We start from the raw sequence: 26173 nt of genomic DNA, 5'->3' as shown, positions 1-26173 counted from the left end.
AATATTTCTTCTCCACTTTCGGCCTCGATTCCCTCCTCCCCTTTGCATGTCTTTTGTCGTCCACCCCAAAAAAAAAGAGTCAAAAAAGGGACGGACGGCGGATCGGCGTTGGGTTGACGTTCTCCCGGTGCGGAGCATCCCTCCAGGGGCATTTTCCCAACGTTTACGTGGTCTCCATCCTCAACCAGTCCCAAAATCCCCATAACTGGTCCCAAGGTCCCCCCAGCCAGTCCCAAAATTCCCATAACTGGTCCCCAAATCCTCCCAGCCAGTCCCAAAATGCCCATAACTGGTCCCAAAATCCTCCCAACCAGTCCCCAAATTCTCCCAACCAGTCCCAAAATCCTCCCAACCAGTCCAGAAATCCCCATAACTGGTCCCAAAATCCCCCTAACTGGTCCCCAAATCCAACCAGTCCCCAAATCCTCCTAACTGGTCCCAAAATCCCCATAACTGGTCCCAAGATCCTCCCAACCAGTCCCCAAATCCCCATAACTGGTCCCCAAATCCCAACCGGTCCCAAAATCCTCCCAACCAGTCCCAAAATCCCCATAACTGGTCCCCAAATCCCAACTGGTCCCAAAATCCCCATAACTGGTCCCAAGATCCTCCCAACCAGTCCCAAAATCCCCATGACTGGTCCCCCAATTCTCCCAACCAGTCCCCAAATCCTCCCAACCAGTCCCAAGATCCCCATAACTGGTCCCCAAATCCCAACCGGTCCCAAAATCCCCATAACTGGTCCCAAAGTCCCCCCAACCGGTCCCAAAATGCCCCTAACTGGTCCCAATATCCTCCCAACCAGTCCCCAAATCCCCCTAACTGGTCCCCAGATCCCCCTAACGGGTCCCAAACCCGCCGAGCGGCCGGGGCCTTCCCCCCTCGGTCCCCAGCGGCGGCGGCAGGCACGTTCTGCCCCGTTTCCCGATAAATTCATCCCAAATCCTGACGGGCGGGGGATAAATGCATCCCAAATCCTGCCGGGGGTCCCCGCCGTCGGTGCTGTGAGCGAGGTGTCCCCCTCCCCGCGACTCAGGTGTCCCCCACGCCGCCGCCCCGGCCTCGGCACGACAGATTTTCGGTGATATTTAAAATCTTGGGTACGTTTTTTTTTTTTGGGGGGGGGGTGTTAGTGGGGTTCCCCCCCCCCCCCAATCCCGATGGATTTTTAGCGGTTTAACAAATAAAAAGAAGGAAAAGAAGCGGATGGTTGGTCCTTTTGGGGAGGGGGGGGGGGGGATGCTGGGGGGGAAGCCCCACCTGCGAGTTTTGGGGTGAAAAGGGGGGATTTGGGGTCTTGTGGGGTAAAAAAGGGCAGGGAGGGACTGGGGGAGGCGGGAAAGGGGGGGGCGGCGGGCGGGGGTGAGCGGGAGGGCGCTGCTGGGAACGGGGGACCCCCAGAGCCGGGGGGGCTGGGGTCTCCTACGGCCTATGGGGCTGCCCCCCCCCCATAGGGCCGGGGTCTCCCGTCGCCTATAAGGCTGGGAACGCCCATAATCCATAGGGTCCGGGTCCCCCATAGCCTATAGGGCCGCCCCCCATAATCCATAGGGGCCGGGTCCCCCGTAGCCTATAGCGCCGCCCCCCATAATCTATAGGGTCGGGGGCTGCTCGGCTCCACGTGTCGCCCCAACCCTCCTCCCGCGCATGCGTAGGGGGCGGGGCGAAGGTGAGGTCACGGCCCCCGCGTGACGTCATCCCGAGGCGGAAGCGGCCGCAGGTGAGGCGGCGGTGCCGCGCCTTAAAGGGACAGCGGCGGGGAAAATGGAGGGGGGACCCCATGGCGGGGGGGGGTGTTTGCAGGGTTTGGGGTGCGGGGAGCTGCTGGGGGGGTCAGGGACTTGGGGGGGGGGGCGCAGGGACCCCGGGGGGCGGGGGGCTGCGTTGCATCCCCTTTTGTATGTTTGGCGGGGCACGGAGCCGTTTGGGGGGTGCAGAGACCCCATGGCGGGGGGCTGCGTTGTACCCCCCTGCGGGGTTTGGGGTGCGGGGACCCCATAGGGGGGCTCAAGGACCCCGGGGGGGGGTCAGGGACCCCATGGGAGGATGCTGGGACCCCAGGGAGGAGCGCAGGGAGCCCGGGGCGGGCAGAGACCCCATGGCAGGGTCAGGGACCCCGGGGGGGGCACAAGGACCCCAGAGGGGGTTAGGGACCCCGGGGAGGGGGGTGCAGGGACCCCATGGGGGGTGCAGGGACCTGGGGGGGTGTCAGGGACCCCGGGGGGGGTGCAGGAACCCCATGGGGGGTGCAGGGACCTGGGGGGGTCAGGGACCCCGGGGGGGGCACAAGGACCCCAGGGGGGTTAGGGACCCCGGGGGGGGTGCAGGGACCCCATGGGGGGTGCAGGGACCTGGGGGGGGTCAGGGACCCCGAGGGGGGGCACAAGGACCCTAGGGGGGTTAGGGACCCCGGGGGGGGTCAGGGACCCCGGGAGGGGATCAAGGACCCGATGGGAGGATGCTGGGACCCCATGGGGGGTGCGGGGACCCGGGGGGGGGGGCACAAGGACCCCGGGGGGTGATCAGGGACCCCACGGGGGATGCAGGGACCCCGGGGGGGGCAGGGGCCCCATAAAGGGGGGTCACGGGGGGTGCAGGGACCCCGGGGGGGGGTCGGAAGGGGACACCCTTCTCCCCCCGAGCTGCGGGGTGCAGTGACCCCATGGGGGAAGGGGGGGGGGATCTCCCCTGCACCCCCAGGCTTTTGGGGGCGCATGGCGGCGCAGGGGGGCTCGGTGCTGGAGCCGGGCTGGCTCCTCTCCCCCGCCGGCCGCCCCTACCTGGACTCCATCTTCCAGAAGAACCAACGGAGAGTGTTCGGTGAGCCCCACATCCCCCCCCGCAATAAAATGGGGTGCCAGCCCCCCAAAAAACCTCACACACACCCCCCCCAGGTCTGCTGGAGCGCCCAGTGCTGTCCCCCGCCTTGGCCGTCCCCACCGTCACCTACAAACTCTTCCTCTCCGGCAAGAGCGGCGTCGGCAAGACGGCCTTGGTGGCCGCGCTGGCGGGGACCCCCGTGCCCCCCGTCCACCACGAGACCCTGGGTGCGTTTTGGGGGGACGCGCGCAGCACCCCGATGTCCCCGGGGGTGACCGTCCCTGTGTGTGTGTCCCCCCTCCCAGGTATAGAAGCCACCACCGTCTACTGGCCGGCCAAGCTGCGGGCCAGTGGCCGCCCCGTCCTCTTCCAGCTTCATTTCTGGGATTGCGGGGACGGGGCCCTGAAAAAATTCGAGCATCTCTTGCCTGTGAGTCACGGGGGGACAAGTTTGGGGGGGGGGACACGCACGTCGGAGCCCCCCGTCATGGTGGTGTTGTGTGTCCCCCCCTCAGGCTTGTAAGGAGGAGGCGGACGCCGTCCTCTTCCTCTTCTCCTTCACCGACCGCTCGTCCTTCGAGGAGCTGCCAGCCCAGATGAGCCGGGTGGTCGGCCCCGACGAAGAAAACCTCGTTAGGGTGGTCGTCGGCACCAAGTATCCTTCTCCCGGGGGCCCTTGGGGGTCCGCATCCCCCCAGAAGCGGGTTTGCACCCCCGTATTTCGCACCGCTTGCCCTCTCGGTAGGCTGAGAACGTGCACACTTCATTACACCGATGGATTTGCAGCGCCCGCTTATTTTAGGGGCCTTTGCTTCCCTTGGGGAGGGGGGATTTTTCAGAGTGTTGGTGTCTCTCTTGACCGTGTGTCCCCCCCCAAGTGGTTTTGCACCCCAATACCTTGGAAGGCTGAGGTACTCAATGCCTTGGTAGGCTGAGAACGTGCACGCTTCGTTACACTGATGGAATCGGAGCTTCCACCTATTTTTATAGGGTTTTGCCCCCCGGGGGGATTTTTCAGGGTGTTGGTGTCTCCCTTGACCGTGTGTGTCCCCCCACAAGCGGGTTTGCGCCCCCATATTTTGTACCACTCAGTCCCGTGGTAGGCTGAGAATGTGCACACTTCGTTACACCGATGACTTGGCAGCTCCTGCTTATTTTTACGGGCTTTCGGGGGGATTTTTCAAGGCGTTGGTGTCTCCCTTGACCATGTGCCCCCCCCGCCCCCCAGATTCGACCTGTCCCCGCAGGCGGACGTGACGGAGGGGGACGTGACGGCCTTCGAGGAGAGCTGGGGGCTGCCGGTGCTGCGGGCGGGCAGCGGGCCGGGGGCCGGGGCGGGACGCGGGGGGCTGGCCCGGGTCGCCCCCCTCCTCGACGCCCTGGCCGAGAGGCTCTGGCGGCGGGATCAAATCACCGCTGGCGTCGTCCCGGGGGGCGAGGGGACCCCCCCCGCCTGAACCCCCTCTTGCGGGGCGGGTTTGGGGGGCCCCTCACCGCGGCCTCTGGCTTCCCCTGTGCTGGGGGGAACGGGGGGGTGCAAAGGTGCTTTTTGACCAAAATGCACTTTTCTTCCAGCAAAAAGATGCTGGGGTGCCCCGATTCACCTGATTTGGGGTGCTGGGGGGTGCGGGGGGTTTGGGGTGCCATGGGATCATGGGGATGGGGTGCTGGGGGTTTGGGGTGCTGGGGGATTTGGGGTGCAATGGGATCATGGGGATGGGGTGCTGGGGGTTTGGGGTGCTGGGGGGCAATCTGGGGTGCTCAGGGATTTGGGGTGCTGGGGGTGATGGAGATTGGGGTGCTGGGGGTTTGGGGTGCTGGGGGATTTGGGGTGCCATGGGATCAGGGATTTGGGGTGCTGGGGGATATGGGGTGCAATGGGATCATGGGGATGGGGTGCTGGGGGATTTGGGGTGCTGGGCGATCTGGGGTGCTCAGGGATTTGGGGTGCTGGGGGCTGATGGAGATTGGGGTGCTGGGGGATTTGGGGTGCAATGGGATCATGGAGATGGGGGTGCTGGGGATTTGGGGTGCCATAGGGTCAGGGATTTGAGGTGCTGGGGTTGATGGAGATTGGGGTGCTGCAGGATTTGGGGTGCAATGGGATCATGGGGATGGGGTGCTGGTGGTTTGGGGTGCTGCAGGATTTGGGGTGCTGGGGGTGATGCAGATGGGGTACTGGGGGATTTAGGGTGCTGCGAATTTGGGGTGCTGGGAGGTGCTGGGGGATTTGGGATGCAACGGGATCATGGGGATGGGGATACTGGGGGATTTGGGGTGCTGGGGGATTTGGGGTGCTGGAGATGAGGGTGCTGGGGGGATTTGGGGTGCCGGGGCCGCTGTAGGTGCTGGGAGATTTGGGGTGCTGCGGCTGATGCGGGATTTGGGGGGCCGGGGGATCCTGGGGCTGGGGGTGCTGGGGGGGTTGGGGTGCTGGGGACGGGGGTGCTGCGGACGATGCGGGATTTGGGGGGCTGGGGTCCGGCCCAGAGGGTGCGGCCGGGGGGGCCCGGGCAGCGCCCCCCAAACCAGCGCCCCCAGTATCTCACTGGTGGGCGGGGGGACGAGCCGGTAGTAGCCGCCTGGCCCCGCCCCCCGCCGCCATTGGCTGCCGCCCCCTCGCTCCCTTCCCACGCCGCTTCATGAATGAAAGGGGAGGGGGCTGGGGGGGGGGGGGGGCTTTAACCCCTTCGGGGCCGGGTGGGGGGGGCTCGGTGCCGCGGGACGGATCGGGACCCACACACCCAGCACCACGGGACCGATCCGGACCCACGCACGACCCCAAACCCTCGCCACTGGTCTGCTCCCTCGTGGGGACGGGTTCCAGACCCCCCCAAACCTGCCCATTTCTCAGGCTCGGGCCCTCCCAGTCTCATACTGGTGGGTACTAGGGACGGATCCGGACCCACGCACACACCCACCCCCCAACCCCAAACCCCCGCCACGCGTGTGCTCCCTCGTGGGGGGTCCCCACCCCAAAACCTCCCCACTTCTCAGGCTCGCGTCCTCCCAGTTCCATACTGGTAGGTACTGGGAGCAGCTCCTGTCCCTTTAAGAGCGGGCGTGGCTGAGTGACATCACTCGGGACATGAATGAACAGGAGCGGGGTGCTCAGCCCCACACGCCCCACAGCGCTGGGTGCCGCCGGTTGTGGGGCGCACCCCGGGCCCCCCCAAGCCCCCCCCGCCATGGCGGGCACCCCCCCAGCCTTCGCCCTCCTCTTCCTCACCGCCCTCACCCCCCTGGCAGCCGAGGAAGGTGAGCTCCGCGCTTTTTTTTTGGGGGGGGAGCACCCCAAACCCCACTTATTTGGGTGCTGGGGGGGTGCTGGGTGCGCACCCAAAGGGGGGGGGGGGTTGGGGTAAGTTTGGGTGGGTTTGGGGGCTGAGAGGTTGGGGGGGCTGGAGGAGCCCCCCCGAATTAAAGGGTGATGAGGGGGTGCCCCCCCCAAAAAAAGGGGCACCCATGGGTGCGGCGGGGAATCACCGGCTGCCGGGGCGCGTTTTGGGGGGGAAAAGGCTAAAATGGGGGAGAAAAAGTTTAAAAGTGGGGGGAAAAGTTTAAAATGGGGGGGGGGAGCTAAAATGGGGAGCGGGGAAGGTAAAATTGGGCAGGAAAAAGCTAAAATTGGGGAGGAAAAAGCTAAAAAGCGGGGAAACCCAAGAGTTTTGGGCAACTTTTCCCATGCCGAGCGTCCGGCTCAGCGCAGCGGGGCCGGATCCTGCTGGGTGCCCCCCAAAAGCTGCGACAGAGCGGTTAGGGTGGAGGGGGGTAAAAAACCAAACAAAAAAAAAACATTAAAAAGGGGAAAATCACCCTAAAAATGGAATGTTTGCCATGGCCGGCGATGGGCCGGGCAGGATCTGGCCCGGAGAGCTGGAAAACAATGTCAGGAAAACCCCAAAAAGTGCTGGGAAAAACAAGCGGCGTCCCGGCCTCCGCCTCGCAACGCTTCCCCCGCTGGGTTTGGGGGGGAAAAAAAGGGGGGAAAGTCACTTTTTAAAACTATATATTTAATTTTTAAAGAATTTATGTTGCTAAAAACTCCGAGGGATTTAATCCGTCGCTTTTCGAGGGAAAGGTGGAAGGATCCGGCCCCCAATGCAAATAAATCGGCGGCTGGGAGGTGGTTTGGGATGGAAAATACCCCCCAAAAGATAAAAATGGGGTAAAAAACCCTAAAATGAGGGGGGTTTAAGTGCTGGGGGGAAGGCGGAGGGGGGGTGACCCCGTGGCGCAGCTGCGGGATCTGGGGTGCGTTCCTGAAGTGCTGATTCCCGGGAGGGATCCTTGGGGATATCGGGATTTTGGGGTGAAAAAAGTGCAGGAAAGGGGAAGGTGTTGGGAAAGCAGCAGGATCGGGGCGGGGGGGGGGCTTCCCATTGCTTGCAAAGGGCAAAATCCGGTGGGAAGGGGCGGCTGGGGGTGCTGGGTGCCCCGGCCGGATCCTGCACTGCCCGGCCGGGGTAATGGGATTGGGATGGGGACGGGATTGGGATTGAGATTCAGGTTGGGATTTGGGTTCAGATGGGGATGGAGATGGGAGGGGACTGGGATTCAGATTAAGACTGGGATGGGGACAGGATAGGTATGGGATTGGGATTCGGATTCGGATTGGGATTCATATTGGGATGGGGATGGGGACAGGATTGGAATTGAGATTCAGGTTGGGATTTGGATTCGGATTGGAATGTGGAGGGGATTAGCATTTAGATTAAGATTGGGATGGGGACTGGGATTGAGATTAAGACTGGAATGGGGACGGGATAGGGACAGGGATGGGATCGGGACTGGGACTGGGACTGAGATGGGGATTGGGATGGGGACAGGACAGGGATGGGGATGAAAATGCAGCTGGGGACGGGGACAAGGCTGCAGGTGGGGATGGGACGGGGATGCAGATGGGGAGTGCAGCGGTGAGGGTGACGATGATGATGGTGATGGCAACAGCCATGCCAGTGCGGATGGGGACAGTGCCAGCGGCGGTGCAGGGGCTGGAGACGGTTGTGGGGACGGAGGTGATGGAGGTGGTGATGCAGATATGGAGGAGGAAGGGGAGAGGGGTGCAGGGGCTTCCGATGGTGGCGGCGATGTTGATGGTGGTGGCACTGGAGGGGGTGGTGGCGCTGGAGATGGTGGTGGCGATGGAAATGGTGGTGGTGCTGGCCATGTTGGCGATGGAGACGGTGGTGGTGATGGCCGTGGTGATGGCCATGGCCATGTTGACAACGGCAGTGCAGATGGTGGTGGTGACGATGGCGATGCAGAAGGCAGTAGCGGTGGCAGAGGGGGTGCGGGTGGCACCGGGGACGGGGGTGCGGATGCTGATGGTGATGGCACCGGAGATGCCAACAGCACTGGTGGCCCCGGGCATGGGTGCGCCCGTGGGTGCTGCACCCCTTGACTCAACAGCCGCAGCCCTGGGTTTCTCCCCTGACTCACCCCCGCCGCGGCCCGGGGGGGACACGGGGAGGGGACGCCCTGCAGAGAACCCACCGACTCGGCTCACGCGCCAGCCTCCCGCCGGTTTTCCGCTCTCCGGAGGCATGCGGGGGGATTTCCAGCTGCAGGAAAGCCGGGATATCCGCCCCGGCATCCTTCCTGACCCCGGGCACGGGTTGGGGGGGGGGACACAGAGCCATGTGTCCCCCCCAGCCAGGTTCTTGGGGTTCCCCCCAGACTTTACCCTCTTGGGGCATGTCACGAGCTCGCCCGTTCTCAGCGGAAGGGCTTGGCTGGGGGGGGGGGGGGGGCGGGGGGGAGGCATCCGTCCCCAAAACTCCCCCACCCCCTTGGGACCCATCCCGCCGGTGAACCCAGGCGTCCGGGCGCATTCCTGGGGGGTGATTCACCGAGGGGGGGGCCACCCGTCAGCACTTCCCTCCCGGCCCTCGGCGGCCTCCTCTTCCTCTCCCGGGTGCTGGATTTGGCCACCGCCCTCGCCGGGGCGGCCGGCGTGCCACAGCAGGTCTGCCCGGCCTCGGCACGGCACGGAGCTCTGCCTCGGTGTCCCTTCTTTTGGGAGGGGTCCCTGGGGTCTTCTTGGGGGGGTCCCAGGGGCAGCCGGGGGGTCCCAGGGGTGTTTGTAGGTCCTGGGGGACATCTGGGGCTCCTAGGGACATCCATGGGTCCTGGGGGACATCCGTGGATCCTAGGGACATGCACAGATCCCAGGAGACGTCCGTGGGTCCTGGGGGGCATCTGTAGGTCCTGGGGGGCATCTGTGGATCCTGGGGGCATCCTTGGGTCCTAGGGACATCCTTGGGTCCTGGGGGACATCCCCGGGTCCCAGGGACATCCCCAGGTCCAAGAGGCATCTGGGTGTATTGGTGGCATCTGCATGTCCTGGGGTCATCCCCGGGTCCTGGTGGCATCTCCCAGGCTTCGCGCCCGCCCCACTGACGTCCCCTCTCCTCTCCCCGCAGTGGTCCTGCTGGACTTCGCCAAGGCGCAGGGGGAGCTGGGCTGGCTCACCCAGCCCTACGGCAAAGGGGTGAGCACCCGGGGCCGCAGGCGTCAGGCCCCGCTGGCCAGCAGCTCCCTGAGAGCCCACACCGGGGATGGGGGCTTCCATGGGAATGGGGACATCCGTGGGGATGGGGACCTCCATGGGAATGGGGATGGGGGCAACCTTGGGGACAGGGACACCCATGGGGATGGGGACGGGGACAGAGGAACATCCATGGGGACAGGGACTGGGACCTCCATGGAGATGGGGACGTCCGTCGGGATGGGTGAGGACGTCTGTGAGGAACACCATGGGGACAGGGACATCCATGGGGATGAGGATGAGGATGGGGATGGGGACATCCATGAGGAACACTATGGGGATGGAGACCTCCACGGGGATGGGGACGGGGGCAACCTTGGGGACAGGGACACCCATGGGGATGGGGACAGGGACCTCCATGGGGATGGGGACGGGGGCAACCTTGGGGACAGGGACACCCACGGGGATGGGGACAGGGACCTCCATGGGGATGGGGACGGGGGCAACCTTGGGGAGAGGGATACCCACGGGGACTGGGGATGGGGACCTCCATGGGGATGCGGACGGGGGCAACCTTGGGGACAGGGACACCCACGGGGATGGGGACAGGGACCTCCATGGGGACATCCACGGGGATGAGGGCAAGCGCATCCACGGGGACCAGGGGCACCGCCCACCCTGCCTCAGTTTCCCCCCCATAGCCCCCGTTTCTCTCTCCCGGGGGCAGTGGGACCTGCTGCAGAACGTGCTGAACGACTCCTTGATCTACATCTACTCGGTGTGCAACGTGCTGGAGGGCGAGCAGGAGAACTGGCTACGCACCAACTGGATCTACCGCGGGGTGGCCCAGCGCATCTTCATCGAACTCCAATTCACCGTCCGCGACTGCAACAGCTTCCCCACCGCCGGCGGCGGCTCCTGCAAGGAGACCTTCAACCTCTACTACGCCGAATCCGACGTGGATTACGGCACCAACTTCCAAAAGAGACAATTCAAGAAGATCGACACCATCGCTCCGGATGAAATCACCGTCCAGGATGATTTTGCTTCCCGGAATGTTAAACTCAACGTTGAGGTGCGATCGGTGGGACCTCTCCGGCGGAAAGGTTTCTACTTGGCTTTCCAGGATTTGGGAGCTTGCGTGGCGTTGCTTTCCGTTCGGATTTATTACAAGAGATGCCCGGCTGTTTTACGGGGGATGGCTCGCTTTCCCGAAACGGTGGCCGGCGCCGACTCGCAGACCCTGGCCGAGGTGCGGGGAACGTGCGTGGAGGAGGCGGTGGCCGAGCAAGCTCCTGCGCTGCACTGCAACGCCGACGGCGAGTGGTTGGTGCCCATCGGGGAGTGCCTGTGCCGGGCCGGCTACGAGAAAGTGGGAGAGAGATGCCAAGGTAGCGCCTGGGGGGGTGTAAATTGGCACTGGTGGGGGGGGGGGGGGAGGAGCCGGGTTTGGGGGGTTTGGGGGGCTGAGGATGCCCCAGCTCGGTGCATGCCAGGGGATGGAAGTGGGGGTGGGGGGTGGAGAAATGAGGTGTTGGCCCCAAAATTCCCCATCCTGGATCCTCAACCTTGAGCATCACCAGTGCAGCGAGTGCGGCAGGGCTCGGGGGGGCCGGGGGGGTCCCGGTAATAACGGGGGCTGCAAAATAAGGGGAAATACCCGAAAATCCCCACTCTGGGTCAGGGAAAGGAAGCGGCAGCCCCCAAACCCCCCCGTCCTGGCTCCTCACCCTCGAGCATCACCAGTGCAGCGAGTGCGGCAGGGCTCAGCCAGGAGAGGGGTGGGCTGGGGGGGGGGGGGGGGTCCGAATAATAAAGCAGCTGCAAAATAAGGTGAAATACCCCCAAATCCCCACTCTGGGTGCTTGGGAGGGTGATGCCCCCCGCAAAAGCCACCTGGGTGAGGATGCTGTGGGTGGGGAGGGGGGATTGGGGGTCTCACCGATGTCGTTGTGTCCTGTGTCCCCCCCAGCTTGTCCCCCCGGCTCCTTCAAGGCCGCGGTGTCCGCGAGTGGCTGCCAGCCCTGCCCGTCCCACACCCTGCCCTCCCCTGCCGCCGCCGCTGCCTGCCCCTGCCAGGACGGCTTCTTCCGCGCCCCCGCCGACCCCCCCGCCGACCCCTGCACCCGTAAGTGACCTTTTTGGGGAGGGAAACTGAGGCACGGCGCGGCCATCCCCCCCCTCACCCCCCCCTCTGCGCTCTGTCCCCCCCCACCAGGTCCCCCCTCGCCCCCCCAAGGCGTCACAGCCGTGGGGCTGGGGGCCACGGTGCAGCTACGCTGGTCGCCCCCCGCCGACCCGGGCGGCCGTGGGGACGTCACCTATAGCGTCACCTGTGAGCAGTGCTGGCCGGAGAGCGGGGAGTGCCGGCCCTGCGACGGGGGGGTCCGCTATTCGCAGCCCCCCCGGGGGTTGACAGCGACGGGGGTCACCGTCACCGACCTGGAGCCACACGTCAACTACACCTTCACCGTCGAAGCCCGGAACGGGGTGTCAGCCTACAGCCACCACCGTAGCGTGGCCACCGCCACCATCAGCGTCAACCAGACAGGTAAGGGGCCACCAGCATCTCCCCTACCTTCCCTCCATCATGGGGACACCTCTGTGACCTCCCTGTCCCCATGGCAGAGCCACCCCGGGTGACATCGGTGAGCCTGGATGGACGGACGGCCACCAGCTTGGTCCTGTCCTGGACGGTGCCACCGCGGCAGCAGAGTCGGGTCTGGAAGTATGAGGTCACCTACAGCAAGAAGGTCCGTCCCCTGTCACAGCTTCAGCCCACCACCCCCAAATCCATCACCCCCGTCCACCTCACCACCCCACCCATGTCACCTCCTCCCACGTCACCTCCATCCTTGCCCCCATCCGTGTCACCCCCTCCATCCACATCGCCTCCATCCACGTCAGCTCCATCCTTGCCTCCATCCACGTCACCCCCCCTCCATCCACATCACCCCCCTCCATCCACGTCACCCCCCTCCATCCACATCACCTCCATCCTTGCCTCCACCCACATCACCCCTCCCTCCGTGTCACCTCCATCCTTGCCTCCATCCACATCACCCCTCCATCCGCGTCACCCCTCCATCTGCATCACCTCCATCCTTGCTCCCACCCACGTCACCTTCACCCACATCACCCCTCCATCTGTGTCACCTCCATCCTCATCATCTCCATCCTTGCCCCCACCCACGTCACCCCCCACCCCTGTCCCCAGGTGGATGAGAACAGCTACTCGGTGCTGCGCTGCGAGGGCACCTCCGTCACCCTCCCCAAGCTGTCCCCTGCCACCGCCTACGTGGTGCGGGTCCAGGCGCTCACCCCAGACGGCCACGGCGCCTACAGCCCCCAGCACGAGTTCGAGACCCTACCCGAGGGTGAGGACCAAGAAGGGGGGACAGAATTTTGGGGTGAGGGGTCCAGGAGGTGCATGGTTCACCCCAAAACCCTGCCCTGAATTGTCCCCGCAGGCACCGAGGCCATGGCATCCACCGCTGTCATCAGCGGCTCCCTCGCTGGAGTCTTCTTTGTCCTCCTCCTCTTGGCTGCTCTCCTCTACGTCCTCCGGCGGTAAGGAAATACCCCCCCCCCCAAAAAAAAAAAAACCCAAAACCCCAAAATACCATTTTTCCACCACCAAAGATGGGCGAGGGGTGATTTTTGGGGGACAAAATGCTGCTTTTCCGCAGGAAGAGGAGGTCACGGCCACGCCAGTCCGCCGAGGACGTCTACTTCTCCAAGTCAGGTGAGCAATGGGATGGTTGGGTCAACGGGGATGGGTGGGGGGTGTCATGGGTGCTGACCCCCCCCACACCACCCCACAGACCAGCTAAAGCCCCTCAAGACCTACGTTGACCCTCACACCTATGAAGACCCCAACCAAGCCATGCTCAAGTTCACCACCGAGATCCCTCCGTCCTCCATCACCCGCCAGAAGGTCATCGGCGCCGGTAGGTCCTCAGGTGGCTTCGTCACCCCAAAGACACCCCAACGTTGGACCAGGGTGGGGGGTTAAATGTCCCCCCTTCCTCCGAGCAGGTGAATTTGGGGAGGTCTACAAGGGCACCCTGAAGCGTGGGAAGAAGGAGGTGCCGGTGGCCATCAAGACCTTGAAGGTGGGCTACACGGAGAAGCAACGGGTGGACTTCTTGAGCGAAGCCACCATCATGGGCCAGTTCTGCCACCACAACATCATCCGCCTGGAAGGGGTCGTCTCCAAGTGTGAGTGTCCCGTGTCCCCCCCAGAAAAAAAAACAATTTCCCTACAAAACACCCCAAAAAACGCTATATAAAAACAGGGTCTTTTGAGCAACGATGGGGGTTGGGTTTGGGGGGGGGCTTGGGTTTTTTTGTTTTTAGTTTGGGGGGGTTTCTTTGGGGAGGGTTGAGGGGTTCTGGGGGTTTTTGGGTGGGTGTTTGGGGTTTTGGGGGGCTTCTTTGGAGGGGTTGGGGTTTTGGGGGGGTTGGGAATTTGGGGGGTGGGAAGTTTTGGGGCTTTGGGTTTTTTGGGAGAGGTTGGGGGCTTTGGGGGCTTTGTTTGTTTTCAGTGGGTTGGGGTTTTTTTGCAGGGGGTGGGTTTTGGGGGGGTGGTTTGTTTTGGGGTTTTTTTGGTTTTTTGGTGGGGTTGGGGGGGGATTTGGGTTTTTTTAACCCATTTTGGGTCTTTTTTTTTTGTACAGACAAGCCCTTCATGATCATCACCGAGTACATGGAGAACGGCGCGCTGGATAAATTCCTACGGGTAGGTGAAGCGCGGTGGTGGCAACGTCCCCCCGCCAAGCAAGGCTTGGTGGTGGAACCACCAACACCCACCATGGAAGGTGGCGCAAGAGATGGATTCGAGGCTGGATTCTCCCCTTTTCCCAGGAAAAAGAAGGGGAATTTGGCGTCATCCAGCTGGTGGGGATGTTGAGGGGCATCGCCGCCGGCATGAAATACTTGGCCAACATGAATTACGTCCACCGGGATCTGGCCGCCCGGAATATCTTGGTGAACAGCAACCTGGTGTGCAAAGTGTCCGATTTTGGGCTTTCGAGGGTGTTGGAAGACGACCCTGAAGCCACCTACACCACCAGCGTAAGTGCCGCCGAGGTGGGATGGTTGGCCATGGTGGGGTTGTTTTTCGGGGGTGCAGGGTTGAGCCCAATGTTGTCGCAGGGTGGGAAGATCCCCATCCGTTGGACGGCGCCCGAAGCCATCTCCTACCGTAAATTCACCTCCGCCAGCGACGTCTGGAGCTACGGCATCGTCATGTGGGAGGTGATGTCCTACGGCGAGCGACCGTACTGGGAGCTCTCAAACCACGAGGTGAGCATCCGCCTTCCTCCAACACCAATTTTTGGGGGTGTCCTTGCAAACGGGCAGCATTCTGGGGGGAGCACCGCTCGACCTCCTCCTCCTCGTAGGTGATGAAGGCCATCAACGAGGGCTTCCGCCTCCCCGCCCCCCTGGATTGTCCCTCCGCCATCTACCAGCTGATGATGCAATGCTGGCAGCAGGAGCGCAGCCGGCGCCCCAATTTCGCCGACATCGTCAGCATCCTCGACAAGCTCATCCGCGCCCCCGAGTCCCTCAAGGCGTTGGCGGACTTCGACCCCCGGTGAGCTGCAGAGGGAGCTGGGACCGGGCGAGGGCGGGGAAGGAAGGGGGGTGCAATTTGCAGTATCGCGTTCTTGCATGTTCTTGTGCACCTTTGCATCTTCGCATTGTTTTTTGCATCTTCGCATTGCTTTTTGCATCCTTTTTTGCAGGCTTGCATTCTTGCACTCCTTTTTGCATCTGCCCTTCTTGCATTGCTTTTTCCATCTCTGCATTTTTGTGGTGTTTTTTGCATCTCTGCATTCTTGCACTTCTTTATTGCACCTCTGCATTCTTCCACTTCTTTTTCACCTTTGCATCTTTGCATTGCTTTTTGCATCTTTGCATTTTTTTGCATCGTTTTAGCAGGTTTGCATTCTTGCACTTCTTTATTGCATCTTTGCATTTTTGCAATGCGTTTTGCACCTTTGCATTCTTGCACCTTTGCATTCTTGCGTGCTCTTTCGCCTCTTGGCATTCCTGCACTCCTTTTTGCATTTTTGCATTGGTTTTGCAGTTTTGCATTCTGGCATTCCTTCTCGCATCTTTGCATTCTTGCACTCTTTTTTGCGCCTTTGCATTCTCGCACACTTCTTTGCATCTGTGCTTTCTTTAAGTGATTTTCCCGTTTTATATTCTTGCATTCTTTTCTACATCTTTGCATTTTTTAATTGGTTTTGCATTCCTGCGTTCTTTTCTGCTTCTTTGCATTTGTGCATTTCAGCTTTTTCTTTCCCCTTTGGCATTTTCACATTGCTTCTTGCTTTTTAGCATTCTTGCCTTATTTTTTCCATTTCCACTTTTTGCATTGCTCTTTGCATCTTCACATTTCTGCATTCTTTTTTACATCTGGGCAATTTCGGATCACCTCTCGCTTTTTTTGCACTGTTTGCATTACACGTTTGCTTTCCTGCATTCCATTTTGCACTGGGTTTTTGCCTTCGCTTTTTGCACCTTTGCATTGGGGCGTTGTTTTGTGTATCTCTGCATCTTGACATTTGGGTGTTGCTTTTTTGCATTTGTGCGTTGGTTTTTCTGCCTCTTTCAATTTTTGCATGATTTTTTGCGTCCTTCCAGTTTCACATTATTTTTTGTGCCCTTCCATTTTCACTTTTTTTTTTTGCATCCATCCATTTCTGCATCATTTTTTTGCATCTTTCCATTTTTGCATTTTTTTTCCATCCTTCCGTTTCTGCATCGGTTTTTGCATCCTTCCATTTATTGCAGCCTTCCATTTCTGCATCATTTTTGCACCCTTCTATTTCCGCATTGGTTTTTTGCACCCTTCCATTTCTGCATCGTTTTTTCACCCTTCCATTTTCACATCCTTTTTTGCACCCTTTTGTTTCTGCATTGTTTTTGCACCCTTCCATTTCTGCATCGGTTTTGCATCCTTCCATTTATTGCAACCTTCTATTTTCGCATCGTTTTTTTCACCCTTCCATTTTCGCATCCTTTTTTCACCCTTCCATTTTCACATCATTTTTTGCACGCTTTCGTTTTCTGCATTGTTTTTGCATCCTTCCATTTCTGCATCGTTTTTCCCGCCCATCCATTTTCACATTGGTTTTTTTGCACCCTTCCATTTTTGCATTGGTTTTTTTGCACCCTTCCATTTCTGCATCGTTTTTGCATCCTTCCATTTATTGCAACCTTCCATTTTTGCATTATTTTTTGCACCCTTCCATTTCCGCATCGTTTTTTGCACCCTTCCATTTCTGCATCGTTTTTCCCGCCCATCCATTTTCACATTGGTTTTTTTGCACCCTTCCATTTCTGCATTATTTTTTGCACCCTTCCATTTTTGCATTGGTTTTTTTGCACCCTTCCATTTCTGCATCGTTTTTGCATCCTTCCATTTATTGCACCCTTCCATTTTTGCATTATTTTTTGCACCCTTCCATTTCTGCATCGTTTTTTGCACCCTTCCATTTCCGCATCGTTTTTTGCACCCTTCCATTTCTGCATCGTTTTTCCCGCCCATCCATTTTCACATTGGTTTTTTTGCACCCTTCCATTTCTGCATTATTTTTTGCACCCTTCCATTTCTGCATCGTTTTTGCATCCTTCCATTTATTGCAACCTTCCATTTTCGCATCGTTTTTTGCACCCTTCCATTTCTGCATCGTTTTTCCCGCCCTTCCATTTTCACGTCTTTTTTGCACCCTTCCATTTTCGCATCGGTTTTTTGCACCCTTCCGTCTCCGCACCGTCTCTGCCCCCCCCCCGTCTCCGCCCCCCGCGCCGCCCGCTCTCACGCCCGCGCCGTGCCCCCGCAGGGTCTCCATCCGCCTGCCCAGCACCAGCGGCTCCGAGGGCGTCCCCTTCCGCTCCGTCCCCGAGTGGCTGGAGTCCATCCGGATGCCCCAGTACACGGAGCACTTCATGGCCTCGGGCTACAGCACCATCGAGAAGGTCCTGCAGATGACCAGCGAGTGAGTCCCTGTCCCCAGGGTGTCCCCATGCTGTCCCCTTGGTGTCCCCATACCATCCCCATGGGGCCTCCGTGCTGTCCCCTTGGTGTCCCCATACCATCCCCATGCTGTCCCTATGGTGTGTCCCCATACTGTCCCCATGCTGTTCCTATACTGCCCCCATGCCGCCCCTATACCTCATGGTGTCCCCATGGTGTCTCCATGCTGTCCCTTTAGTGTCCTCCTACTGTCCCCATGCTGTCCCTATGACGTGTCCCCAATGGTGTCCCCATACTGTCCCTATGCTGTCATTATGGTGTCCCCATGCTGTCCCTGTACTGTCCCCGTGGTGTCCCCATGCCATCCCCATGGTGTGTCCCCTTGCTGTCCTCATGTTGTCCCCATACTGTCCCCTTGGTGTCCCCATACTGCCCCCTTGGTGTCCTCATGCTGTCCCCATGCTGTCCCCTTGGTATCCCCATACCATCCCCATGCTGTCCCCATGGTGTGTCCCCTGGGTGTCCCTCTGTCATCCCCTTGGTGTCCCCTTGGTGTCCCCATGCTGTCCCCTTGGTGTCCCCATGGTGTGCCCCCTTGCTGTCCCCATGCTGTCCCCTCCAGCTCCCGTGGGGACAGGGACGTGCTGGGAAAGGAAACCGCTTCTGTGGCGTTGGCGGCGCTGGCCCGAGGGACGGGATAAAATTAGACGTTCCCTGGCCGGGATCCGGCCGCAGAGGTCGGGACGAGCCGCGGCCCAGCGCCCGTCCCCCGCAAACGGCCCGGGTCCCCCAAAACCGGGATGCTCAGGGCTGGATCCGTCCCCAGGGGATGCCCCCCCCCCCCCCCAAACCCCTCTCCCTGGACCTTTTTGGCTTCTTTCCGCCCCAATAACCCTTATTTTTTTGTCATTTTTTGTTCCCCCCCCTTATTTCCAGCGACATCAAGAAGATCGGGGTGCGTTTGCCGGGGCACCAGAAGCGCATCGCCTACAGCCTGCTGGGGCTGCAGGAGCAGCTGGGCGCCGGGGGGGTCCCCCTTTAGCCCCCCGCGCCCCCCAAAAAAGACTTGAAAGCAACCAAATGAAGCCACCCCCCCTCCTCCCCGAGGGGTTTATTTATTATTTCTATTATTATTAAAGGGTTTTGATAGTAGTATTATTATTATCCCCGGGGTTGGGGATGAAACGGGTGTCACCCCCATCCTCCCCCCCGCCCCAAAAAATCATAAAAATTTAAATTTCAAGCTCATTTGGGGCTGGGGGGGGGGGGGGGGAGTTGCAGGGGTCTCCTCCTTTTTTTTTTTTTTTCCCCACATTTCAAAAAAAAAAGGGCTCAGCCCCAAAACTGGCTTCTTTTTGCTTTTTTTTCTCCCTATTTATTCCTCTCCCGCCGGGTTTTTGGGTGTGGGTTGTTGGTTTTTTTTTTTCCACCCCCTTTTAACGCTGATCTGCCAGTGTTACCGTTTTCCTTTTATTTTTTAACCTAATTTATTCTATTTTTGTATATTTATTGCGAGGAAGCAAAGGTCAGGGCGGATTCGGGAGAACAAAAAGGGGGAAATTAAAAAAAAGAAAAAACCGCGGATCCCTTTCCCCCCCCCCCCCCCTTTTTTCGTGGAGTTTCAGGGGTTTGGGGGATTTGGGGGGGTTTGATTCAAATAAAAATGTGCTTTTTTTTTTTTTCTAGAATGTCGTCGTTTCCCCCTGGTTTGCAGAGCTTGCAGGAACGGGGGGGCGGGGGGGGGCTTTTCCCCCTGGTGTTGGGGGGTTTTGGGGGTTTTGAGGGGTTTTAAAGGATTTTTAAGGGGTTTTAAGGGTGCTTTAAGGTTGTTTTTAAGGAGACTTTTAAGGGGGCTTGAGGGGGTTTTTAAAGTTTTGGGTTTTTTTTAAGGAAGGGTTGGGGGTTTTTAATTTTTTTTTTCAGTTTTTTAAGGTTTTTTTTTTAGTTTTTTAAATTTTTTTAATTTTTTTTTAATTGAGGGGGTTTTTTTAAAGTATTTTTTTATTAAGTCTTTTTAAGTTTTTTTAATTAAGGGTTTTTTTAAGGTTTTTTTTAAGGGTTTTATGGGGTTTTTTTAAGTTTTTTTTTAAGTTTTTTTTTTTAATATTTTTTAAATTTTTTTTAACTAAGGGGGTGTTTTAAGTATTTTTTATTAAGGGGTTTTTTTTAAGTTTTTTTATTAAGGGTTTTTTTTTAAGTTTTTTTTTTAAGGTTGTTTTTTTTAAGGTTGTTTTTTTTAAGGTTGTTTTTTTTTAAGGTTGTTTTTTTTTAAGGTTTTTTTTAAGGTTTTTTTAAATTTTTTTTAACTAAGGGGGTGTTTTAAGTATTTTTTATTAAGTTTTTTTTTTACAGTTTTTTTTATTAAGGGGTTTTTTTTAAGTTTTTTTTTAAGTTTGTGGGGTGTTTTTTTTTAAGGGTTTTATTTTATGGGGTTTTTTTAAGGTTTTTTTTTTAAGGTTGTTTTTTTAAGGTGTTTTTTTTTAAGGGTTTTTTTTTTAAGGTTTTTTTTAAGGTTTTTTTTTAAGCTTTTTTTTAAGTTGGTTTTTTTAAGTTTTTTTTTTTAAGTTGTTTTTTTTTTTTAAGCTGTTTTTTTTTTGTTGTTGTTTCAGGGCTTGCCCGCAGCGGCGGAGCATTGCCCATCCGCAGCCTCTTTCCCTCAGCAGAACCCAGCAGGAATTTGGCTCCCTCATCACCCGCCGCTGCCCCGCAGCCAAACCCAGCCGCGGCGGCAGGGCCGCCTGCCCGGTGCCTGCAAATAACCGGGTGGAAAAAAGCCAGAAAATGGTTTTTGTTTTTCCCAAAACCATAAAAAAGGGGGGGGGGGGTTGGGGGGCACCAGCATCTGGCTGCCAAAGCTGCTGTTTGGGTGAGTTTTACCCTATTTTGGGGTTTGGGGGCCTGCGGATGGCCCGTGCGTGACATGAGTTTGGCGGTCTCAGCCCTGCCGCCGCCCTCGGTCCCGGCTCAAAGTCCGGCAGCGTCCGGGGTGGGGGGGAGACCCCGGATTTGGGTGCGCAGTGGCGCCCGGCGACGCCTTATCTCTGTTTGCCTACAGCGGGGCCGGATAAGGGCGATGGGGAAACTGAGGCACGGGGCCTTTGGGGTGCCGCCAACCGCTGCCGCCCCGGTGCCTGGCTTGGTTTTGGTGAAACTCCTGCCCTAATCCTGAGGGGAGCGGGAGTGGGATGACGGCCAGCACCCGTCCCAGCACCCGTCCCACCGCCCGCCCCGTTTTTGGGGTGTCTCCCTGGCGCTGACCCCGCTTCACCTCTCCTCCGGCTGAGCCCGGGCATGCCCGCCTCGCCCAACCTGCCCCACCGCATTTAATTACCCCGGCGGGCTTAATTACGGCTTCGTTAGTGCCCGCCGCGCCCTCCGCTCCCCCCCCGAAAACACTGCACCCGAGTTTGGGGTGGCCCCAAAGGTGAGGGGGCTCAGCCCCCCCTTTTCCTCCAGGGTCCTGGGGTCGCGAAACACGCGCCACCCTTGTTAATTGCAATAATTAAGGATAATTATGCACCAGTAATTGGGGGGGGGGGGCGCTTCGGTGCATGTCCTGGGGCTGGGTGGAATTTTGGGGTGATTTGGGGCGGGTTGAGTGCTGCTGTGGGCTATGGGGGGGGTGACCCCCCCCAAATGAACCCCAGGGGGCTGGAGGAGGAGGAGGAGGAAGCATTAATGCATCGCTGTCTTTAATGCACGAGCACGCTCTGCCGCAGACCCCCCGCCCCCCAACCCGGGCGCCTGGGTTCCCGCGGGGGGGACCCACATCACCCGGGGGGGGGTCAGGACCCCCCCTCTTTCCATGGGTGACATCCCTGGGGAGGGAGGGGTCCCCAAAAGTCATCACTTGGGGTTGGCGAGCTCTTGGATCGCTCTCCGCAGCTGCAAGGGGACAGAGGAGGTGAGTTGGGGTCTTGTCCCCCCCTCCTTGTCCCCCCCTCCTTGTCACCCCCTTGTCCCCTCCCTTGTCCCCCCTTGTCCCCCCCCTCACCTCCACCCGGCTGACGGCTCCCACCAGCTCCCCGAAGCGGGTGACGAAGATGCGCTGCAGCTTCAGCAGCTCAAAGAGGTGATGGGCCTTGGGGAGGTGACAACGGGAGCGCGTGGGGACAAAGCCACCCCCACCACGTCCCCTCGCTGTGACATGGAGTTGGGGGGGTGGGGGGGTGGGCTTTGGTGGCTCCCGGCCCCATCAGGATGCATTCCCCCCCCTCCCAAACCTGGTGCAGGGAGGTCCACGGCGAGAGCTGGAGCATGACAGGCTCGATGGCGCAGCTGTCCCCAAGTGTCCCTGTGGTGGCCAGCTTGGGGAAGGTGCCATGTTAATTTTTGGGTGGAAAAACAACTTTTTTGGGTGCAGTGGGGTGCTCACTCCCCCATTTACCTTGTCCCCCGGGGGTGCCTGGGGGTGCTGGTGGCTCTGGAGGAAGGCGACCAGCTGGGCTCTGCTGACGGTGCCCAGCAGCGTGGGTGACCCTGGAGGACAGGGACAAGCCCGGTGATGTACCCCCCGGTGCGGTGACCCCCTCCCCACACCCCACATCCCACCTGCGCTCTCCACCACGGGGTATTCGGCATCGGCGGAGGCATCCAAGGCCACCAGCACCTCCTCGAAGCCACCGCCCTTGGCCAAGGCCACCACCCGGCACTCCATGAACTCCTCCACCACCACTTGGTAGGATCTGGTGAGCCATGAAACCCCCAAATTTCCATCGTTTCGTAGCAAATCACCCCAAAATATGGATTTTGGCGGGGGGGGGGGGGCTTACGCCATGTGCCGGCTGCGGATGGGGGGCAGGTAGGGCAGCTTCTTGACGATGATGGTGCCATCGTAGAAGGATGGCTGATGCTTCTGGGTGATGGCGTTGGCCACCAGCACGGCCAGGATGACGGGGAGGACATGGCCCAGGTGACCGGTGGCCTCACAGACCAGTAAAGCCGTGGAGATGGCATGAGTCACCGAGCCCGAAAAGGCGGCTGCGCCTGTTGTGGAGAATCGGGGAGGGGGGGTCAGCGTATGGGTGGTGGGTGTCCCCCACCCATGGGTGTGTCCCCCCATCCCCACCGACTCACCGGCCAGGGCATAGCCGGCGGGGATGACAGGGCGCGGGTCCCCCTCCGAACGCAGGCCACCCGGGAAGAGCAGGGCCACCGTCTCCCCCAGCAAGCGCCCGATGGCGGCTCCTAAAATTGGGGGGGGGGGGGAGAGGAAGGTGGGGAGACCCCAGCAACCCCCCCCCAAAATGGTGCAGCTGGAGGTACCCCCCCCCCCGCAGGCCCCCTGGGGCTGGATACAACCCCTGTACCCCCCCAGACTGGCTGTCCCCTCCCCAGGGCTGGCTGTCCCCCCTGTCCCCCCCAGGGCTCGCTGTCCCCCCCAGTAGGGCTGGTTGCCCCCTCCCAGGGCCAGCTGCCCCCCATCCCCCCCAGGGCTCGCTGTCCCCTCTGTCCCCCCCAGCAGGGCTGGTTGCCCCCCCCCCCCAGGGCTCACTGTCCCCCCTGTCCCCACCAAGTTGGGCTGGTTGCCCCCCCCAGGGCTGGTTGCCCCCCCCACCAGGCTGGTTGCCCCCTCCTTGGTCCAGGCCAGCAGACACCCAGACTCACCAAAGATGAAGATGGGCATGAAGTAGCCAGCGGGCAAGGGCAGGGTGGTGGCCAGGATCAGCATCCAGAACTGGGGGGGGGGGGGGGGGCAGAGTCCAGCCAAAAAGGGGGGTGTCATTCCCATGGGGACATCGTCTCTTTCGGGGGGGACACAAAGGGACTGGGGGGGCCATGGCTACCTTCATCAGCAGGAAGAAGGCCAAGGTGCCAAAGATGGTGGCAGAGGGGTGGCACCACTCCTGCCACAGCCCCCGAGGGTCCACGCCGGGGCCGTCGGCCACCGAGGAGGCGTTGGGGACCAGCGCGCCCCACGTGCGGTTGTCAAAGAGGGAGGTGAGATACTCCTTCATGGTGAGCTGGGAGGACAGACAGACAGACACCCTGAGCACCCGCTGGGACATGTTGGGGTGCCCTGGGGAGCCCCGTGTCCCCCCAAAACTCACCCTGGAGGCCATCAGCTGCCCCAGCCCCGGCGGGAAGGTGATGGAGGCAAGGAGCAGCACCACCAGCACCGTGTAGACCGGCTTGCTGGGGGGGGGAGAGGCAGGGCTGGAGGCGCGGGGATAGACAGACAGACAGGGTGGGGTGGACCCAGGGATGCCTAGGGTGCGTGGGGACACACACGGACGCCCAGGGTGCACGGGGTGGACACACGGATACCCAGGGTGCGCAGGGTGGAGGTGAAGGGTGCATGGAATGGACGTACGGACAGGCAGGGCGCACGGGGTGGACACACGGACAACTAAGGTGCATGGGTTGGACGCGCAGGCTGCGCGGCACGGCCGCACAGACATGCAGGGTGCATGGAGCGGATGCACAGACACGCGCACAGAGCATGGGGTGCACGCGCATGGCATGGACGCGCAGGCACACGGGGTGCATGGGGTTGATGCACAGGGTGCATAGGGTGGACGTACGGACGCCCAGGGTGCATGGGGCGGACAAACAGACACCCAGGGTGCATGGGGCGGAGGCGCAGGGTGCATGGGGGGGACACACACGGACGCGCACAGTAGATGTGCAGGCTGCACGGCACGGACGCGTGGACGCGCAGGGTGCATGGCGGGGACAGGCAGGCTGCATAGGATGGACACACGGACATGCAGGCTGCACGACACGGACGCACAGACATGCAGGGTGGCAGACAGACAGACGCCCGGTACGGACTCAGTGGCCAGCAGCTTGGCTGTGAGCCGGTTCTCCTTGACGGCCGCCAGCAGCCAGCGCTGGCAGAAGAGGTAGGCGCAGCCCACAAGCCCGCAGACGGCCCTGCGGAGGAGAGGGCAGGGGTACAGGCAGGGGTACAGGCAGGGGTACAGGCAGGGTACAGGCAGGGGTACAGGCAGGGCCCTCCTTACCCCAAAATTGCAAAAAAGAAGGTCTCCAGGAGGTCGAAGGGGAAATCAATCTTGAGGTCGCTCTTAAAAACAGCAGCAATGGTTTCTGGGGGGGGGTAGAGGAATGAGTGCGTGGTTTTGGGGGAGGGCACCCCAAAAATGCTATGCCCCCCCCTCCGGGGGGGTAAAGGGGAAGGGGGGGCCGCATCCTGCCCGCCCTGCCTTGCCTTGGTCACTGTTGAAGACGGCGAGGAGGCGAAACATGAAGGCGCCGCAGGTTGCAGCGAAGAAGCCCCGCCAGTAATCCCGCACGGCGAAGTGGGAGGACATCACCTCGATGCTGAAAAGCACCCCTGGAAAAACGGGGGGGTTTAGGGGGGCTTTGGGGGTCCCCAGGGTGGGATTGGGGGGGGGGGGTCCTCACCGCTGATGGGCGCCCCAAAAACCGTGGCCACCCCGACGGCTTGCGCTGCCACCAGCATCTCGTTCTGCTTGAACTTGTTCTGCGGGGAGGGGGCTTAGCCATAACCCCAATTTTTGGGGGGGGGGGTGTAAAATAAAATCCCCCCTAATTTTTTTGGGGGGGGGAATCCCCTTCCTTAATTTTGTGGGGGGCGGCATCCCCACCTCGTACTCCCTCGTAACCGAGGTCCGCATCTTCCCCAGATACGCGGCGGCCATGGCGGAGAGGTGGACGAAAGGACCCTGGGTGCCGAGGGAGGGGGGCACGGCGCTGAGCGTCCACCACCACCACCACCCTGGCGCCGACCGAAACCGGCGGTGATGCCGGGAGCCGGGGCGGGGGGGGATCCCTCACCACTTTGCCGAGGAAAACAGTGCTGCCGCATGCCAGGGTGCAGGTCAACCCCACCACCTTGGCTCCAAAATTTTGGATGGCCAGGTAGTCCTCCAGCACCACGCCCGTCAGGATGGTCTTCAGCTCCGGGATGCCGGAGCCTGGAGGAGGGGGGAGTGTCTGAATTTTAGGGGTCCCCCCCCTGCTACCAGGGGGAGTTTTGGGGAGCCGGGGAGGTCGGGGTGCAGCCGGCTCACCTCCCGAGTGCGGGGTGATGCTCTGGGAGAAACCGGTGGAGAAGGCCGCCAGCGCCGTGGGGTACATGGTCCACGAGAGGTACTTGAGCACCAAGATGTCACCGACCTCTCGGTAAAGCCACCGGTGAGCTGGAAAAGAAGCATTGGGAGGGGAGAAGCCCCCCCAAACCCCCTCCCCATCCTTGGTGAACCCCCAAACACGGGGTGAAGCCCCCCCAGGGGAGCCCCTCGTTTACCCTCGTAGAGCCTGGAGACCAGGAGGTCCATCATGAAGCTGATGGTGGCCATCAGGACCCCCAGGATGAAGAGGAAATACCAATCCTCCCCGACGCGGAAAAGCTGACGCTTCACCCGCTCCAGGCACCCTGCGGGGGGGGGGGGGGGAGCGGGGTGATGACCCCCCCAAAAAACACCCCCCCACACCCAAGATCCCCCTCCGCTTTGGGTGGGGGTCTCACCTCGGAGCCTCCTCCGGGCTTTGGGGCAGGGTCTCCAGCTCTGCTCCGACACCAGCACCCGCTCCTCCTCCCGCCACCCCCCGGGGACGGGGGGCTCCATCCCAGGGATGTTTTGGGGGACAGGACGACCCCCCCCCCCTCTTTTTTCGGCACCCCCTCACCAGTCCTCCCACCTCAGCCTCCGCCGCCAGACTGAGTTTGCAAACGAGCTCATTAAAAACGACCTTGACGAAGCCGACGGACCCGCTCAGGCCAGAACGAGCCGGGCTTTTCCCCCCCCCCCCGCCACCTCCAAGCTTCCAATCCTCAAATACAACCCAGGGCAGGGAGTATTTAATAAGTATTTTAATTAATTATCATTATTATTCCTTAATAATAGGCAGGAACGCCAGCATCACATTCCACGGCGTTGGGGGGG

At 60.2% G+C, this 26173-nt stretch overlaps 3 protein-coding genes across 5 annotated transcripts; 2 read left to right on the top strand and 1 right to left on the bottom strand.

The window, feature by feature from the left end:
• The first annotated feature begins 1647 nt into the window (after positions 1-1647).
• CPLANE2 (ciliogenesis and planar polarity effector complex subunit 2) lies at positions 1648-4403 on the top strand. The gene is made up of 6 exons (XM_087755136.1): positions 1648-1720; positions 2673-2820; positions 2895-3047; positions 3126-3250; positions 3336-3475; positions 4049-4403. The coding sequence occupies exons 2-6, from the start codon at positions 2715-2717 to the stop codon at positions 4275-4277; spliced, it is 753 nt and encodes a 250-aa protein (XP_087611262.1). The 5' UTR covers positions 1648-1720; positions 2673-2714; the 3' UTR covers positions 4278-4403.
• Positions 4404-5941: 1538 nt separating this feature from the next.
• Positions 5942-18884, top strand: EPHA2 (EPH receptor A2). The gene is made up of 17 exons (XM_087755132.1): positions 5942-6078; positions 9246-9313; positions 10038-10701; positions 11283-11438; positions 11529-11861; positions 11939-12063; positions 12528-12687; positions 12781-12880; positions 13000-13055; positions 13135-13260; positions 13349-13531; positions 13990-14051; positions 14177-14386; positions 14468-14617; positions 14716-14909; positions 17167-17322; positions 18237-18884. The coding sequence occupies exons 1-17, from the start codon at positions 6009-6011 to the stop codon at positions 18340-18342; spliced, it is 2919 nt and encodes a 972-aa protein (XP_087611258.1). The 5' UTR covers positions 5942-6008; the 3' UTR covers positions 18343-18884.
• Positions 18885-20975: 2091 nt separating this feature from the next.
• Positions 20976-25945, bottom strand: LOC104011235 (chloride channel protein ClC-Kb-like). 3 transcript variants are annotated; one of them, XM_087755134.1, is made up of 19 exons: positions 25756-25944; positions 25534-25662; positions 25298-25426; positions 25062-25201; positions 24872-24949; positions 24669-24747; positions 24472-24597; positions 24266-24350; positions 24075-24176; positions 23351-23435; positions 23087-23263; positions 22908-22977; positions 22377-22487; positions 22073-22286; positions 21852-21985; positions 21688-21779; positions 21524-21607; positions 21295-21381; positions 20976-21185 (listed from the first exon to the last, which is right to left on the bottom strand). In XM_087755134.1, the coding sequence occupies exons 1-19, from the start codon at positions 25853-25855 to the stop codon at positions 21147-21149; spliced, it is 2061 nt and encodes a 686-aa protein (XP_087611260.1). In that variant the 5' UTR covers positions 25856-25944; the 3' UTR covers positions 20976-21146. The 3 variants fall into 3 exon arrangements, with proteins under 3 accessions (XP_087611260.1, XP_087611259.1, XP_087611261.1); XM_087755133.1 differs by having other exon boundaries at positions 25534-25945; XM_087755135.1 differs by lacking the exon at positions 21295-21381 and having other exon boundaries at positions 25756-25943.
• Between the last annotated feature and the right edge of the window lie 228 nt (positions 25946-26173).

The sequence above is a fragment of the Nipponia nippon genome, unplaced genomic scaffold (genome assembly GCF_047370975.1).
Source record: "Nipponia nippon isolate SJK-2023a ecotype South Korea unplaced genomic scaffold, ASM4737097v1 scaffold_19, whole genome shotgun sequence".
In the NCBI taxonomy this organism is placed as follows: Eukaryota; Metazoa; Chordata; class Aves; order Pelecaniformes; family Threskiornithidae; genus Nipponia; species Nipponia nippon.
The sequence above is the reverse complement of the archived record's forward strand: the minus strand, read 5'-3'. Positions and strand labels throughout refer to the sequence as shown.